Genomic DNA, 19,259 nt, shown 5'->3' with positions numbered 1-19,259 from the left:
AACCTCAAAATGTAGTGTATATTACTGTAAATGGAAAATAAACCTCAAAATGTAGTGTATATTACTGTAAATGGAAAAATAAACCTCAAAATGTAGTGTATATTACTGTAAATGGAAAAATAAAAAATGGAACAATAAACCTCAAAATGTACTGTAAATGGAAAAATAAATCTCAAAATGTAGTGTATATTACTGTAAATGGAACAATAAACCTCAAAATGTAGTGTATATTACTGTAAATGGAAAAAGAAACCTCAAAATGTAGTGTATATTACTGTAAATGGAAAAAGAAACCTCAAAATGTAGTGTGTATTACTGTAAATTGAAAAATAAACCTCAAAATGTAGTGTATATTACTGTAAATGGAAAAATAAACCTCAAAATGTAGTGTATATTACTGTAAATGGAAAAAGAAACCTCAAAATGTAGTGTATATTACTGTAAATGGAAAATTAAACCTCAAAATGTTGCTAAGTGCTAACATAGCATGGTGTTGAAATGTAATGTTAGCATGTAGCTCATATAGCTATGCTAGTATTTTTAACCTAGCATGATGTCAAAATGTATTGTTAGCATGAAGCTCACATAGCTATGCTAATGTTGCTAAGTGCTAACCTAGCATGGTGTTGAAATGTAATGTTATCATGTAGCTCCCATAGCTATGCTCGTGTTGCTAACCTAGCCTGATGTTGAAATGTAATGTTAGCATGTAAGCATATGAAGCCACGCTAGTGTTTGTAACCCAGCATGATGTTAGCATGTAGCTATGCTGGCATGTTGTTACATTTGCTGTCCCCGAGCTGCACCCTGAAACAATCCAGTAAATGTAAATGTGTGTTCTCTCCAAAAAAAAAAGCAGAGTGCTAACAAATAATTTGTGTATTTATTATGAGAGTTTGAGTGTGGGAATGGCGCCTGTACAAAATAACCAACCGTGTCGCTGACGTTAAAAAATCTCAGTCCTGTACAATCCGATCCCCCAGAGCCGAGACCAGGATGGAGACTTGGGGCGTCGGTCAGTGTGTCCCCATTTGACTCGGTCTCTGCAGGCCCTTGTAGACTCGCAGCTTTCCTGCTCCGGTCAGCTGGAAGCTGTAGTCTGAAGTCACGTAGGGAGGCTCTCCCTCAACACCCTCCTGGACACACACTTCATTACTGGACTTGTCATACACAGATTACACAGTTTCAAAATACTTGGAGTAAACACTACTGTGTGTGTGTGTGTGTGTGTGTGTGTGTGTGTGTGTGTGTGTGTGTGTGTGTGTGTGTGTGTGTGTGTGTGTGTGTGTCTGTGTGTGTGTGTGTGTGTGTAACCTAATATATATCGCATACAACAACCTCACATCCAAACACTAGCATAGCTATGTGAGCTACATGCTAACATTACATTTTAACATCATGCTAGGTTAGCAACGCTAACATAGCTATGTGAATTACATGCTAACATTACATTTTAATGTCATGCTAGGTTAGCAAAACTAGTATAGCCATGTGAACTACATGCTAACATGAAATGTTAACATCATGCTAGGTTAGCAACACTAGCATGGCTACGTGAGCTACATGCTAACATTACATTTTAACATCATGCTAGGTTAGCAACACTAGTATGGCAATGTGAGCTACATGCTAACATTACATTTTAACATCATGCTAGGTTAGCAACGCTAACATAGCTATGCGAATTACATGCTAACATTACATTTTAACGTCATGCTAGGTTAGCAACACTAGTATAGCCATGTGAACTACATGCTAACATGAAATGTTAACATCATGCTAGGTTAGCAACACTAGCATAGCTATATTAATTACATGCTAACATGAAGTTTTAACATCATGCTAGGTTAGCAACGCTAGCATGGCTATGTGTGCTACATGCTAACGTTACATTTTAACATCATGCTAGGTTAGGAACACTAGCATGGCTACGTGAGCTACATGCTAACATTACATTTTAACATCATGCTAGGTTAGCAACACTAGCATGGCTATGTGAGCTACATGCTAACATTACATTTTAACATGCTAGGTTAGCAACGCTAGCATAGCTATATGAATTACATGCTAACATGAAGTTTTAACATCATGCTAGGTTAGCAACACCAGCATGGCAATGTGAGCTACATGCTAACATTACATTTTAACATCATTCTAGGTTAGCAATGTGAGCTTGGCTATGTGAACTACATGCTAACATTACATTTTGACATCTTGCTAGGTTAGCAACACTAGCATAGCTATGTGAACTACAAGCCAACATTACATTTTAACGCCATGCTAGGTTAGCAACACTAGCATAGCTATGGGAGCTACAAGCTAACATTACATGTAAACATGCTAGGTAAACAACATTAGCATAGCTATGTGAACTACATGCCAACATTACATTTTGACATCATGCTAGGTTAGCAACATGTGAACCACGTGCTAACATTATATGTTAACGTCATGCTGGGTTAGCAACACTAGCATGGCAATGTGAGCTACATGCTAACATTACATTTTAACATCATTCTAGGTTAGCAATGTGAGCTTGGCTATGTGAGCTACATGCTAACATTACATTTTGACATCTTGCTAGGTTAGCAACACTAGCATAGCTATGGGAGCTACAAGCTAACATTACATGTAAACATGCTAGGTAAACAACATTAGCATAGCTATGTGAAATACATGCAAACATTACATTTTAACATCATGCTAGGTTAGCAACATTAGCATAGCTATGTGAGCTACATGCAAACATTACATTTTAACATCATGCTAGGTTAGCAACATGTAAACCACGTGCTAACATTACATTTTAACATCATGCTGGGTTAGCAACATTAGCATAGCTATGTGAGCTACATGCAAACATTACATTTTAACATCATGCTAGGTTAGCAACATGTGAACCACGTGCTAACATTACATTTTAACATCTTCCGCTCGAACGCAGCTTGTATAGGATCCAGCCACCCCTCCGAATTTGCGAGGAACAAGCGGTAGGAAATGGATAGCTCATGCTAGGTTAGCAACATTAGCGCCGCTATGTGAACTACATGCTAACATCACACTTTAAAATCACGCTGGGTAAATATAGAGGAAAAACGTGTCAACTAGATCAAACTTACAACTCCTACATCTGATGGACCAACACATAAATAGTTGGCAGAGCTGAATTTTAAGATGTGTAGCGAAGCCTTTTTTTTTTTCTTTTTTTTTTTAATGCTTAAATGTATGATGTATTCATGAGTGACATAACACATCAGAATGACAGGACATCAACAAGAAGTACTTTAAAGTGAGTCAAATGTGACTTCAAAACATCTGACCTGTGTGGTCAGCACGTAGGAGGGCAGAGTGGTGGTGCCCAGCAGGAGACAGTTGACCTTGCGGAGGAGGGCGGGGTCCAGCGGGGTCAAGACAAAGTAGAGACCCCTGGCCATGTCGATGCCTCGCAGCACGCCTGCAAAGATGGCGGGGTGTGAAGATGTAGACCCCCACAGCGTATCCCAGCAGGCAGAGCAAAGAGGAGGTTCCTACCCAGACCCACACAGGGACAGACGGGAGGACGGGACAGCAGGACGGGGCGTCCATTACTGGTCACCTTGTCCGCCATGCAGCACAGGCCCACCACGCCGGCGTTGGCGGCGTACAACATGTCGCTGGGCGCCACCTCGAAGTGCAGCACGCCCAACGCCACCGCTGTGTGCGCCACCTGTGGTACCATGGTTTATAAAAGGTACTTAGCTAAGTCATACCTTTTATAGCTTTAGTACTTAGTTGGTTAGTACCTGGTACAGCTGTAGTACTTCTTACCTGGTACGGTGTGAGAGAGTGTAGAGGTCTAACAGGTCCTGGATCAGCAGACTGCAGCTGACTGAGGTAAGCCAACAGTGCCATGTCTCTCAGCTCATTGGACCGCTGGTGCCTCCTGTACACACAACACTAACGTAAGTCACAAACGCCAACAACACCATGAAACACCCACAAACAACACGATGGAAACCCCGCAAAGAACACGATAAATCACCCACAAACAACACGATAAAACGGCCGCCAACAACACGATAAATCGACCTCCAACAACACGATAAATCGGCCGCCAACAACACGATAAATCGGCCGCCAACAACACGATAAATCGGCCGCCAACAACACGATAAATCGGCCGCCAACAACGCAATAAATCGGCCGCCAACAACGCGATAAATTGGCCGCCAACAGCACGATAAAAGGAGCGCCAACAGCACGATAAAAGGAGTGCCACAAATACGATAAAACAAGTGCTAACAACACGATAAAAGGAGCGCCAACTCCACGATAAAAGGAGCGCCAACAACACGATAAATCGGCCGCCAACAACACGATAAATCGGCCGCCAACAACGCAATAAATCGGCCGCCAACAACGCGATAAATTGGCCGCCAACAGCACGATAAAAGGAGTGCCACAAATACGATAAAACAAGTGCTAACAACACGATAAAAGGAGCGCCAACTCCACGATAAAAGGAGCGCCAACAACACGATAAATCGGCCGCCAACAACACTTTAAAACGAACGCCAACAACACGTTAAAACGAACGCCAACAACACGATAAAACTCCCACAAACACGATAAATCAGCCGCCAACAACACGATAAATCGGCCGCCAACAACACGATAAATCGTCCGCCAACAACACGATAAATCGTCCGCCAACAACACGATAAATCGTCCGCCAACAACACATTAAAACGAACGCCAACAACACATTAAAACGAACGCCAACAACACCATAAAACACCCGTCAACAACACGATGGAAACCCCGCAAAGAACACGATAAATCACCCACAAACAACACGATAAATCGGCCGCCAACAACACGATAAATCGGCCGCCAACAACGCGATAAATCGGCTGCCAACAACACGATAAATCGTCCGCCAACAACACATTAAAACGAACGCCAACAACACCATAAAACACCCGTCAACAACACGATGGAAACCCCGCAAAGAACACGATAAATCACCCACAAACAACACGATAAATCGGCCGCCAACAACACGATAAATCGGCCGCCAACAACGCGATAAATCGGCTGCCAACAACACGATAAATCGTCCGCCAACAACACATTAAAACGAACGCCAACAACACCATAAAACACCCGTCAACAACACGATGGAAACCCCGCAAAGAACACGATAAATCACCCACAAACAACACGATAAATCGGCCGCCAACAACACGATAAATCGGCCGCCAACAACGCGATAAATCGGCTGCCAACAACACGATAAATCGTCCGCCAACAACACATTAAAACGAACGCCAACAACACCATAAAACACCCGTCAACAACACGATGGAAACCCCGCAAAGAACACGATAAATCACCCACAAACAACACGATAAAACGGCCGCCAACAACACGATAAATCGGCCGCCAACAACACGATAAATCGGCCGCCAACAACACGATAAATCGGCCGCCAACAACACGATAAATCGGCCGCCAACAACGCAATAAATCGGCCGCCAACAACGCGATAAATCGGCCGCCAACAACGCGATAAATTGGCCGCCAACAGCACGATAAAAGGAGCGCCAACAGCACGATAAAAGGAGTGCCACAAATACGATAAAACAAGTGCTAACAACACGATAAAAGGAGCGCCAACTCCACGATAAAAGGAGCGCCAACAACACGATAAATCGGCCGCCAACAACACTTTAAAACGAACGCCAACAACACGTTAAAACGAACGCCAACAACACGATAAAACTCCCACAAACACGATAAATCAGCCGCCAACAACACGATAAATCGGCCGCCAACAACACGATACATCGGCCCCCAACAACACGATAAATCGTCCGCCAACAACACGATAAATCGTCCGCCAACAACACATTAAAACGAACGCCAACAACACATTAAAACGAACGCCAACAACACCATAAAACACCCGTCAACAACACGATGGAAACCCCGCAAAGAACACGATAAATCACCCACAAACAACACGATAAATCGACCGCCAACAACACGATAAATCGGCCGCCAACAACGCGATAAATCGGCTGCCAACAACACTTTAAAACGAACGCCAACAACACGTTAAAACGAACGCCAACAACACGATAAAACTCCCGCAAACGCGATAAAACACCCACAAACACGATAAATCGGCCGCCAACAACACGATAAATCGTCCGCCAACAACACATTAAAACGAACGCCAACAACACCATAAAACACCCGTCAACAACACGATGGAAACCCCGCAAGGAACACGATATATCACCCACAAACAACACGATAAAACGGCCGCCAACAACGCGATAAATCGGCCGCCAACAACGCGATAAATTGGCCGCCAACAGCACGATAACAGGAGCGCCAACAGCACGATAAAAGGAGTGCCACAAATACGATAAAACAAGTGCTAACAACACGATAAAAGTAGCGCCAACAACACGATAAAAGTAGCGCCAACTCCACGATAAAAGGAGCGCCAACAACACGATAAATCGGCCACCAACAACACTTTAAAACGAACGCCAACAACACGTTAAAACGAACGCCAACAACACGTTAAAACGAACGCCAACAACACGATAAAACTCCCACAAACACGATAAATCAGCCGCCAACAACACGATAAATCGTCCGCCAACAACACGATAAATCGTCCGCCAACAACACGATAAATCGTCCGCCAACAACACGATAAATCGTCCGCCAACAACACATTAAAACGAACGCCAACAACACATTAAAACGAACGCCAACAACACCATTAAACACCCGTCAACAACACGATGGAAACCCCGCAAAGAACACGATAAATCACCCACAAACAACACGATAAATCGGCCGCCAACAACACGATAAATCGGCCGCCAACAACGCGATAAATCGGCTGCCAACAACACTTTAAAACGAACGCCAACAACACGTTAAAACGAACGCCAACAACACGATAAAACTCCCGCAAACGCGATAAAACACCCACAAACACGATAAATCGGCCGCCAACAACACGATAAATCGTCCGCCAACAACACATTAAAACGAACGCCAACAACACCATAAAACACCCGTCAACAACACAATGGAAACCCCGCAAAGAACACGATAAATCGGCCGCCAACAACGCGATAAAAGGAGCGCCAACAGCACGATAAAAGGAGTGCCACAAATACGATAAAACAAGTGCTAACAACACGATAAAAGGAGCGCCAACTCTACGATAAAAGGAGCGCCAACTCCACGATAAAAGGAGCGCCAACTCCACGATAAAAGGAGCGCCAACAACACGATAAATCGGCCGCCAACAACACTTTAAAACGAATGCCAACAACATGTTAAAACGAACGCCAACAACACGATAAAACTCTCGCAAACGCGATAAAACACCCACAAACACGATAAATCGGCCGCCAACAACACGATAAATTGTCCGCCAACAACACATTAAAACGAACGCCAACAACACCATAAAACACCCGTCAACAACACGATGGAAACCCCGCAAGGAACACGATATATCACCCACAAACAACACGATAAAACGGCCGCCAACAACGCGATAAATCGGCCGCCAACAACGCGATAAATTGGCCGCCAACAGCACGATAACAGGAGCGCCAACAGCACGATAAAAGGAGTGCCACAAATACGATAAAACAAGTGCTAACAACACGATAAAAGTAGCGCCAACTCCACGATAAAAGGAGCGCCAACAACACGATAAATCGGCCACCAACAACACTTTAAAACGAACGCCAACAACACGTTAAAACGAACGCCAACAACACGTTAAAACGAACGCCAACAACACGATAAAACTCCCACAAACACGATAAATCAGCCGCCAACAACACGATAAATCGGCCGCCAACAACACGATAAATCGTCCGCCAACAACACGATAAATCGTCCGCCAACAACACGATAAATCGTCCGCCAACAACACATTAAAACGAACGCCAACAACACATTAAAACGAACGCCAACAACACCATTAAACACCCGTCAACAACACGATGGAAACCCCGCAAAGAACACGATAAATCACCCACAAACAACACGATAAATCGGCCGCCAACAACACGATAAATCGGCCGCCAACAACGCGATAAATCGGCTGCCAACAACACTTTAAAACGAACGCCAACAACACGTTAAAACGAACGCCAACAACACGATAAAACTCCCGCAAACGCGATAAAACACCCACAAACACGATAAATCGGCCGCCAACAACACGATAAATCGTCCGCCAACAACACATTAAAACGAACGCCAACAACACCATAAAACACCCGTCAACAACACAATGGAAACCCCGCAAAGAACACGATAAATCGGCCGCCAACAACGCGATAAAAGGAGCGCCAACAGCACGATAAAAGGAGTGCCACAAATACGATAAAACAAGTGCTAACAACACGATAAAAGGAGCGCCAACTCTACGATAAAAGGAGCGCCAACTCCACGATAAAAGGAGCGCCAACTCCACGATAAAAGGAGCGCCAACAACACGATAAATCGGCCGCCAACAACACTTTAAAACGAATGCCAACAACATGTTAAAACGAACGCCAACAACACGATAAAACTCCCGCAAACGCGATAAAACACCCACAAACACGATAAATCGGCCGCCAACAACACGATAAATTGTCCGCCAACAACACATTAAAACGAACGCCAACAACACCATAAAACACCCGTCAACAACACGATGGAAACCCCGCAAGGAACACGATATATCACCCACAAACAACACGATAAAACGGCCGCCAACAACGCGATAAATCGGCCGCCAACAACGCGATAAATTGGCCGCCAACAGCACGATAACAGGAGCGCCAACAGCACGATAAAAGGAGTGCCACAAATACGATAAAACAAGTGCTAACAACACGATAAAAGTAGCGCCAACTCCACGATAAAAGGAGCGCCAACAACACGATAAATCGGCCACCAACAACACTTTAAAACGAACGCCAACAACACGTTAAAACGAACGCCAACAACACGTTAAAACGAACGCCAACAACACGATAAAACTCCCACAAACACGATAAATCAGCCGCCAACAACACGATAAATCGGCCGCCAACAACACGATAAATCGTCCGCCAACAACACGATAAATCGTCCGCCAACAACACGATAAATCGTCCGCCAACAACACATTAAAACGAACGCCAACAACACATTAAAACGAACGCCAACAACACCATTAAACACCCGTCAACAACACGATGGAAACCCCGCAAAGAACACGATAAATCACCCACAAACAACACGATAAATCGGCCGCCAACAACACGATAAATCGGCCGCCAACAACGCGATAAATCGGCCGCCAACAACGCGATAAATCGGCTGCCAACAACACTTTAAAACGAACGCCAACAACACGTTAAAACGAACGCCAACAACACGATAAAACTCCCGCAAACGCGATAAAACACCCACAAACACGATAAATCGGCCGCCAACAACACGATAAATCGTCCGCCAACAACACATTAAAACGAACGCCAACAACACCATAAAACACCCGTCAACAACACAATGGAAACCCCGCAAAGAACACGATAAATCGGCCGCCAACAACGCGATAAAAGGAGCGCCAACAGCACGATAAAAGAAGTGCCACAAATACGATAAAACAAGTGCTAACAACACGATAAAAGGAGCGCCAACTCCACGATAAAAGGAGCGCCAACTCCACGATAAAAGGAGCGCCAACAACACGATAAATCGGCCGCCAACAACACTTTAAAACGAATGCCAACAACATGTTAAAACGAACGCCAACAACACGATAAAACTCCCGCAAACGCGATAAAACACCCACAAACACGATAAATCGGCCACCAACAACACGATAAATCGGCCGCCAACAACACGATAAATCATCCGCCAACAACACATTAAAACAAACGCCAACAACACGATTAAACACCCGCCAACAACACGATAAAACACCTGCAAACAACATGCTAAAACACCCAAAAACAACACGATAAAACGGCCGCCAACAACACGATAAATCGGTCGCCAACAACACGATAAATAGGCCGCCAACAACACGATAAATCGGCTGCCAACAGCACGATAAAAGGAGCGCCAACAACACGATAAAAGGAGCGCCACAGCACAATAAAAGGAGTGCCACAAATACGATAAAACAAGTGCTAACAACATGATAAAAGGAGCACTAACAACATGATAAAACAAGTGCTAACAACCAATAAAAGGAGCGCCAACAACACGATAAATCGTCCGCCAACAACACGATAAATCGTCCGCCAACAACACGATAAATCGTCCGCCAACAACACGATAAATCGTCCGCCAACAACACATTAAAACGAACGCCAACAACACATTAAAACGAACGCCAACAACACCATTAAACACCCGTCAACAACACGATGGAAACCCCGCAAAGAACACGATAAATCACCCACAAACAACACGATAAATCGGCCGCCAACAACACGATAAATCGGCCGCCAACAACGCGATAAATCGGCTGCCAACAACACTTTAAAACGAACGCCAACAACACGTTAAAACGAACGCCAACAACACGATAAAACTCCCGCAAACGCGATAAAACACCCACAAACACGATAAATCGGCCGCCAACAACACGATAAATCGTCCGCCAACAACACATTAAAACGAACGCCAACAACACCATAAAACACCCGTCAACAACACAATGGAAACCCCGCAAAGAACACGATAAATCGGCCGCCAACAACGCGATAAAAGGAGCGCCAACAGCACGATAAAAGGAGTGCCACAAATACGATAAAACAAGTGCTAACAACACGATAAAAGGAGCGCCAACTCCACGATAAAAGGAGCGCCAACTCCACGATAAAAGGAGCGCCAACTCCACGATAAAAGGAGCGCCAACAACACGATAAATCGGCCGCCAACAACACTTTAAAACGAATGCCAACAACATGTTAAAACGAACGCCAACAACACGATAAAACTCCCGCAAACGCGATAAAACACCCACAAACACGATAAATCGGCCACCAACAACACGATAAATCGGCCGCCAACAACACGATAAATCATCCGCCAACAACACATTAAAACAAACGCCAACAACACGATTAAACACCCGCCAACAACACGATAAAACACCTGCAAACAACATGATAAAACACCCAAAAACAACACGATAAAACGGCCGCCAACAACACGATAAATCGGTCGCCAACAACACGATAAATAGGCCGCCAACAACACGATAAATCGGCTGCCAACAGCACGATAAAAGGAGCGCCAACAACACGATAAAAGGAGCGCCACAGCACAATAAAAGGAGTGCCACAAATACGATAAAACAAGTGCTAACAACATGATAAAAGGAGCACTAACAACATGATAAAACAAGTGCGAACAACGCGATAAAAGGAGCGCCAACAACACGATAAATCGGCCGCCAACAACACGATAAATCGGCCGCCAACAACACGATAAATAGGCCGCCAACAACACGAAAAAACTCTCGCAACCACGATAAAACTCCCGCAAACAACACGATAAATCTGTCGCCAACAACAGGATAAAACACCCACAAACAACACGATAAATCTGTCGCCAACAACAGGATAAAACACCCACAAACACGATAAATCGGCCACCAACAACACGATAAATCGGCCGCCAACAACACGATAAATCATCCGCCAACAACACATTAAAACAAACGCCAACAACACGATTAAACACCCGCCAACAACACGATAAAACACCTGCAAACAACATGATAAAACACCCAAAAACAACACGATAAAACGGCCGCCAACAACACGATAAATCGGTCGCCAACAAAACGATAAATAGGCCGCCAACAACACGATAAATCGGCTGCCAACAGCACGATAAAAGGAGCGCCAACAACACGATAAAAGGAGCGCCACAGCACAATAAAAGGAGTGCCACAAATACGATAAAACAAGTGCTAACAACATGATAAAAGGAGCACTAACAACATGATAAAACAAGTGCTAACAACGCGATAAAAGGAGCGCCAACAACACGATAAATCGGCCGCCAACAACACGATAAATCGGCCGCCAACAACACGATAAATAGGCCGCCAACAACACGAAAAAACTCTCGCAACCACGATAAAACTCCCGCAAACAACACGATAAATCTGTCGCCAACAACAGGATAAAACACCCACAAACAACACGATAAATCTGTCGCCAACAACAGGATAAAACACCCACAAACACGATAAATCGGCCACCAACAACACGATAAATCGGCCGCCAACAACACTATAAATCATCCGCCAACAACACATTAAAACAAACGCCAACAACACGATTAAACACCCGCCAACAACACGATAAAACACCTGCAAACAACATGATAAAACACCCAAAAACAACACGATAAAACGGCCGCCAACAACACGATAAATCGGTCACCAACAACACGATAAATAGGCCGCCAACAACACGATAAATCGGCTGCCAACAGCACGATAAAAGGAGCGCCAACAACACGATAAAAGGAGCGCCACAGCACAATAAAAGGAGTGCCACAAATACGATAAAACAAGTGCTAACAACATGATAAAAGGAGCACTAACAACATGATAAAACAAGTGCTAACAACGCGATAAAAGGAGCGCCAACAACACGATAAATCGGCCGCCAACAACACGATAAATCGGCCGCCAACAACACGATAAATAGGCCGCCAACAACACGAAAAAACTCTCGCAACCACGATAAAACTCCCGCAAACAACACGATAAATCTGTCGCCAACAACAGGATAAAACACCCACAAACAACACGATAAATCTGTCGCCAACAACAGGATAAAACACCCACAAACACGATAAATCGGCCAACAACAACACGATAAATCGGCCGCCAACAACACTATAAATCATCCGCCAACAACACATTAAAACAAACGCCAACAACACGATTAAACACCCGCCAACAACACGATAAAACACCTGCAAACAACATGATAAAACACCCAAAAACAACACGATAAAACGGCAGCCAACAACACGATAAATCGGTCACCAACAACACGATAAATAGGCCGCCAACAACACGATAAATCGGCTGCCAACAGCACGATAAAAGGAGCGCCAACAACACGATAAAAGGAGCGCCACAGCACAATAAAAGGAGTGCCACAAATACGATAAAACAAGTGCTAACAACATGATAAAAGGAGCACTAACAACATGATAAAACAAGTGCTAACAACGCGATAAAAGGAGCGCCAACAACACGATAAATCGGCCGCCAACAACACGATAAATCGGCCGCCAACAACACGATAAATAGGCCGCCAACAACACGAAAAAACTCTCGCAACCACGATAAAACTCCCGCAAACAACACGATAAATCTGTCGCTAACAACAGGATAAAACACCCACAAACAACACGATAAATCTGTCGCCAACAACACGATAAAACGGCCGCCATCAACACGATATATCGGCCACCAACAACACATTCAAACACCCGCCAACAACACGATAAAACACCCGCCAACAACACGATAAAACACCCGCCAACAACACGATAAAACACCCGACAACAACACGATAAAACACCCGCCAACAACACGATAAAACACCCACAAACAACACGATAAATCGGCCGCCAACAACACGATAAATCGTCCGCCAACAGCACGATAAAAGGAGCGCCAACAACACGATAAAAGGAGCGCCAACAACACGATAAAAGGAGAGCCAACAGCACGATAAAAGGAGTGCCACAAATACGATAAAACAAGCGCTAACACGATAAAAGGAGCACTAACAACATGATAAAACAAGCGCTAACACGATAAAAGGAGCGCCAACAACATGATAAAACAAGTACTAACAACACGATAAAAGGAGCGCCAACAACAGGATAAAAGGAGCGACAACAGGACAAAAGGAACGCCAACAACACCATAAAAGGAGAACCAACAACACCATAAAAGGAGCGCCAACAACAGGATAAAAGAAGCGCCAACAACACGGTAAAAGGAGCGCCAAGCACTTACGTTCTTATTTGGCAGCCCGCTCCTTGGTACTGGTTGTTGACGCTGAGGTGGACGTAGCTTTGAGGTGGGCTGTGGCTCTCGGTGAACTCCTCCAGCGCCGTCTGGGCAGGCGGGTGCGTCTGCACGCCGTTGGCCGTTCTGAGGAAGTCCGGGGTGAGGTCGGGGCACTGGCCCACGCCGTCGTGAGAGATCTGGACGACGTGCGACACCGGGAGGAAGCGCAGCAAGTCCACCAGCAGCTGCAGTCCAAAACCTGTACAAATGACAATGAAGGTAAATATGTTGTAATAGCACTAAACTGCTGAGTCAGCACTAAACATTTGATTGAAAACAACAGGACAACAAATGCTGGCCACTCATCACACCACCAATGCAGCTACCGCCATCTAAGTGGAGTTCATTCAACAAAAAAAAAACTGTCGGGAGGTTGCCTACAGCCACAGCTGTTTACGCCACTACTATTTAAAGATGCACTCACTACAGGGGATTGTGGGGTTAATTGAAGACAGGCCTTAATTGGGCAATGTTTTGCTGATGACGCTGACCTTTGACCCAGCCCATGGTGTTGATGACGACGGGCGTCTCTCTGGTCGGCGAGCGCTTCCTCCACAAGGACTTGATGCTCTCCATGTAGAGAATCATGTCTGACTCGCACGTGGACTGGCCGTAGTAAACCATGTGATCAGGGGCACGCTGGTGTGTGAAGGGGGGGCCTGTGGAAACAAACACAGTACTACTGAGTCTACTACTGTAATCCTTTAACACATTGTACTGCAATACTAACACACAATGTACTGCAATACTACTGTAACACTTTAACACAGTACACTGTAGACCAGGGGTGTCCAAAGTACAGCCCGCGGGCCAATTTGTCAAAAGTATAACATTTTAAATGCCGCTATTTTGACACAATCTAGTGGACAACATGAGTTTTTCCTGGTCAAAGACTTTTTATGGTTGGAATGTGCAGCATCTATTTATATGACCAAATGCAAACAACCTTCCCTAGTCATGGTGCAAAAATAAATTTAAAAAAATGGAAAAAAATCCAACCAACACAAAATGTAAACAGACATGGTCACTGAACTTTGTGGCTATTACAATAAAATGTCAAATCGCCATAAAAATGTCAAAAAATTACAAAGCATGATGGGAAAATGCTTAAGACTCTCCATACTTATCCATGTTTGGTGCATTTTAGCTGCTTGATAATTCTGATTGATTACAAAACTTTAAGGAGGTTGTCACAGAAGTAAACAAGGTAGAAGTCAAATTTGTGCATACTCTTATTATCCAATTATATTATAATTAATATAATGTGTATATATATATATATATATATATATATATATATATATATATATATATATATATATATATACATATATATATATATATATATATATATATATATTTATTTATTTATTTTTTTTAGCCCAATGCGGCCCCCAAGTCAAAATGTTTGGACACCCCTGCTCTAAACACAATAGTACTGTAATACTTAAACACAATGTACTACGACTCGACTGTAATACTTTAAGACATTGTACTGCAATACTTTATCACGGTGTAATGTAGACAAAATAGTACTGCAATACTTTAACACTGTGTAGGTAAATACTACTGTACTACTTTTATCACAGTGTACTGTAATACTACTGTAATACATTAACACACAATGTAGTGCAATACTACTGTAATACTTAATCTGTGTACTGTAGACGCATCCATCCATCCATTTTCTACTGCTTGTACCTATTGTAATACTTTAACAATGTAGTAAAATACCACTGTATTACTTTTGTCCGTGTACTGCAATACTACTGGAATACTTTTAAACTCTGTACTGCAATACTACTGTAATACTTTAACACTGTGTGCTACAATACTATTGTAATATTTTAATACAGTGTACTGCAATACTACTGTAACACAGTATTAGAATACGATTGTTTTTTTATACAGTTCACTGCCACACTACTGTAATCCTTTAACATCGTATACAATACTACTGTAATACTTTAACACAGTATTAGAATACTATTGTAATATTTTAATACAGTGTACTGCAATACTACTGTAATACAGTATTAGAATACGATTGTTTTTTAATACAGTTCACTGCCACACTACTGTAATCCTTTAACATCGTATACAATACTACTGTAATACTTTAACACAGTACTACAATGCTATTGTAATAATTGAACACAGAGTATTACAATATAACTGTGACACTTTACCCCAGTGTACTACAATACTACAGTAATACTTTAACACTGTCTGCTACAATACTTTTGTAATACTTTAATCAGTGTACTGCAATACTACTGAAATACTTGAACACAGTATTAGAATACTATTGTAATATTTTAATACAGTGTACTGCAATACTACTGCCATACTTTAACACAGTATTAGAATACGATTGTAATTTTTTAATACAGTGTACCGCCATACTACTCTATTCCTTTAACACCGTATACAATACTACTGTAATACTTTAACACAGTACTGCAATACTATTGTAATAATTGAACACAGAGTATTACAATATTACTGTGACACTTTAACCCAGTGTACTACAATACTACCATAGTACTTTAACACTGTGTGCTACAATACTAATGTAATACTTTAATACAGTGTACTGCAATACTACTGCAATACTTGAACACAGTATTAGAATACTATTGTAATATTTTAATACAGTGTACTGCAATACTACTGTAATACTTTAACACAGTATTAGAATACGATTGTAATTTTTTTAATACAGTGTACCGCCATACTACTCTAATCCTTTAACACCGTATACTACTGCAATACTTTAACATAGTACTGCAATACTATTGTAATAATTGAACACAGAGTATTACAATATTACTGGGACACTTTAACCCAGTGTACTACAATACTACCGTAATACTTTAACACTGTGTGCTACAATACCAATGTAATACTTTAATACAGTGTACTGCAATACTACTGTAATACTTTAACACAGTATTAGAATGCTATTGTAATATTTTAATAGTGTACTGCAATACTACTGTAATACTTTAACACAGTACGGTATTAGAATACGATTGTAATTTTTTAATACAGTGTACTGCCATACTACTCTAATCCTTTAACACCATATACAATACTACTGTAATACTTAACATAGTACTGCAATACTATTGTAATAATTGAACACAGAGTATTACAATATTACTGTGACACTTTAACCCAGTGTACTACAATACTACCGTAATACTTTAACACTGTGTGCTACAATACCAATGTAATACTTTAATACAGTGTACTGCAATACTACTGTAATACTTTAACACAGTATTAGAATACTATTGTAATATTTTAATACAGTGTACTGCAATACTACTGTAATACTTTAACACAGTATTAGAATACTATTGTAATATTTTAATACAGTGTACTGCAATACTACTGTAATACTTAACAGTATTAGAATACAATTGTAATGTTTTAATACAGTGTATTGCAATACTACTCTAATCCTTGAACACCGTATACAATACTATACTACAATACTATTGTAATAATTGAACACATAGTATTACAACATTACTGTGACACTTCACCCCAGTGTGGTACAATACTACTGTAATACTTTAACACACAATGTAGTGCAATACTACTGTAACAGAGTATACTGTAGACACAATGTACTACGACACTCAACTGTAATACTTTAGGTCACAATGTACTGCAATACTTCATCACATTGTACTGTAGACACAATAGTACTATAATACTTTAACACAGTTTAGTTAAATACTACTCTACTACTTATATCACAGTGTACTGTAATACTACTGTATTACTTTAACACATAATGTAGTGCAATACTACTGTAATACTTTTAACACAGTACTACAATACTATTGTAATATTTTAATACAGGGTACTCCAGACATAATACTACTGTGTGTACTGCAGACACATGAAGGCAACGGTATATAGGGGCGGCGTGGCTCGGTTGGTAGAGCGGCCGTGCCAGCAACTTGAGTGCTCCAGGTTCGATTCCCGCTTTGGCCGTCCTAGTCACATCCGTCGTGTCCTTGAGCAAGACACTTGACCCACCTGCTGCCAGTGCCACCCACACTGCTTTAAATGTAGTTTAACCATGTAGATAATGGCTGTCACTATGGAAACTTCTATAGCATCCAGTGAGTGCTTATTAAATATCGTGTGGTGAGAAGGTAGAGGAGTACACAACATACCTAGTAGAGGTTCTCTGACGGTCAGCAAAGAAAGGCAACCAGCTGGAGTGAACTCTGTTTGACCCAGATCTGCTTCTAAATAATCTACACCTGTGGTACTGTACACACACACACACACACAGATGAGTATGTGCTATTTTTCCACAAAAGATGATGAACATACTTACTGATTTAGTAAAGTATTGATGAGGACGCGGATGTACGTGGACTTGCCCACATTCCTGGCGCCGTACACCAGGACGACAGCGCTGCCGTCCATGTCACCTGTGACACACACACACACACACGTGCATAGTTGGGTCATGAATGTCAGCATCTGCTTAGTGGCCTTGTGGTTAGAGTGTCCGCCCTGAGATAGGTAGGTCGTGAGTTCAAACCCCGGCCGAGTCATACCAAAGACTATAAAGCTACGAACAATGGGAGACCGGGCTTTCTGCTCCGCCGCTCCCAGTGTGTGGAACGCTCTCCCTGACCACCTGGGGGCACCACAGACTGTGGATGCTTTCAAAAAAGGCAGGACCCGACTCCCCTACAGGGGCCTCTTCTTTGAACTGTTTTACAACCTTTTCTGTGAACTGTTCTGTAACCGAAGACGATGGCTGTTTACGACCCCTGCCCCTTAGAAACAGATGTTGCCATGTAATCAGGGAAAGTCCAAATAAAAGAGGTGGCGTACAATCTTTCGCCAGAGCGTGTTGAGACACTGTGCAAGGGCACAGTGTCCAGGCGTCTCTCCTCAATTGAGCCAAATTTAATTCTGTCTCTGTTTAATTCTTTGCTTCTTGTCTTGTTTAATAGATGTCATCAGTGTTTGAACCTGACACTTACAAAAAAGTGGGACCCCAAAAATTGAGCCAAATTTAATTCTGTTTCTGTTTAATTCTTTGCTTCTTGTCTTGTTTAATAGATGTCATCAGTGTTTGAACCTGACACTT

General features: G+C 42.4%; 1 protein-coding gene across 1 annotated transcript in view; it reads right to left on the bottom strand.

The window, feature by feature from the left end:
- Positions 1 to 869: 869 nt before the first annotated feature.
- Positions 870 to 19,259, bottom strand: part of nol9 (nucleolar protein 9) — a 30,564-nt gene continuing 12,174 nt past the window's right edge. Inside the window, exons 6-13 of the mRNA XM_061925133.1 lie at positions 18,492 to 18,588; positions 18,325 to 18,422; positions 14,620 to 14,787; positions 14,075 to 14,327; positions 3,808 to 3,922; positions 3,532 to 3,706; positions 3,321 to 3,454; positions 870 to 1,136 (exon numbers count right to left, since the gene is read on the bottom strand). Coding sequence (XP_061781117.1) covers positions 1,017 to 1,136; positions 3,321 to 3,454; positions 3,532 to 3,706; positions 3,808 to 3,922; positions 14,075 to 14,327; positions 14,620 to 14,787; positions 18,325 to 18,422; positions 18,492 to 18,588 — 1,160 coding nt within the window. The 3' untranslated portion in view covers positions 870 to 1,016. The remainder of the gene's footprint in view (positions 1,137 to 3,320; positions 3,455 to 3,531; positions 3,707 to 3,807; positions 3,923 to 14,074; positions 14,328 to 14,619; positions 14,788 to 18,324; positions 18,423 to 18,491; positions 18,589 to 19,259) is intronic.

Source organism: Nerophis lumbriciformis, linkage group LG01 (assembly GCF_033978685.3).
Source record: "Nerophis lumbriciformis linkage group LG01, RoL_Nlum_v2.1, whole genome shotgun sequence".
NCBI classification, from domain to species: Eukaryota; Metazoa; Chordata; class Actinopteri; order Syngnathiformes; family Syngnathidae; genus Nerophis; species Nerophis lumbriciformis.
Note: the sequence above shows the minus strand (reverse complement) of the source record. Positions and strands in the feature narration are given on the sequence as shown.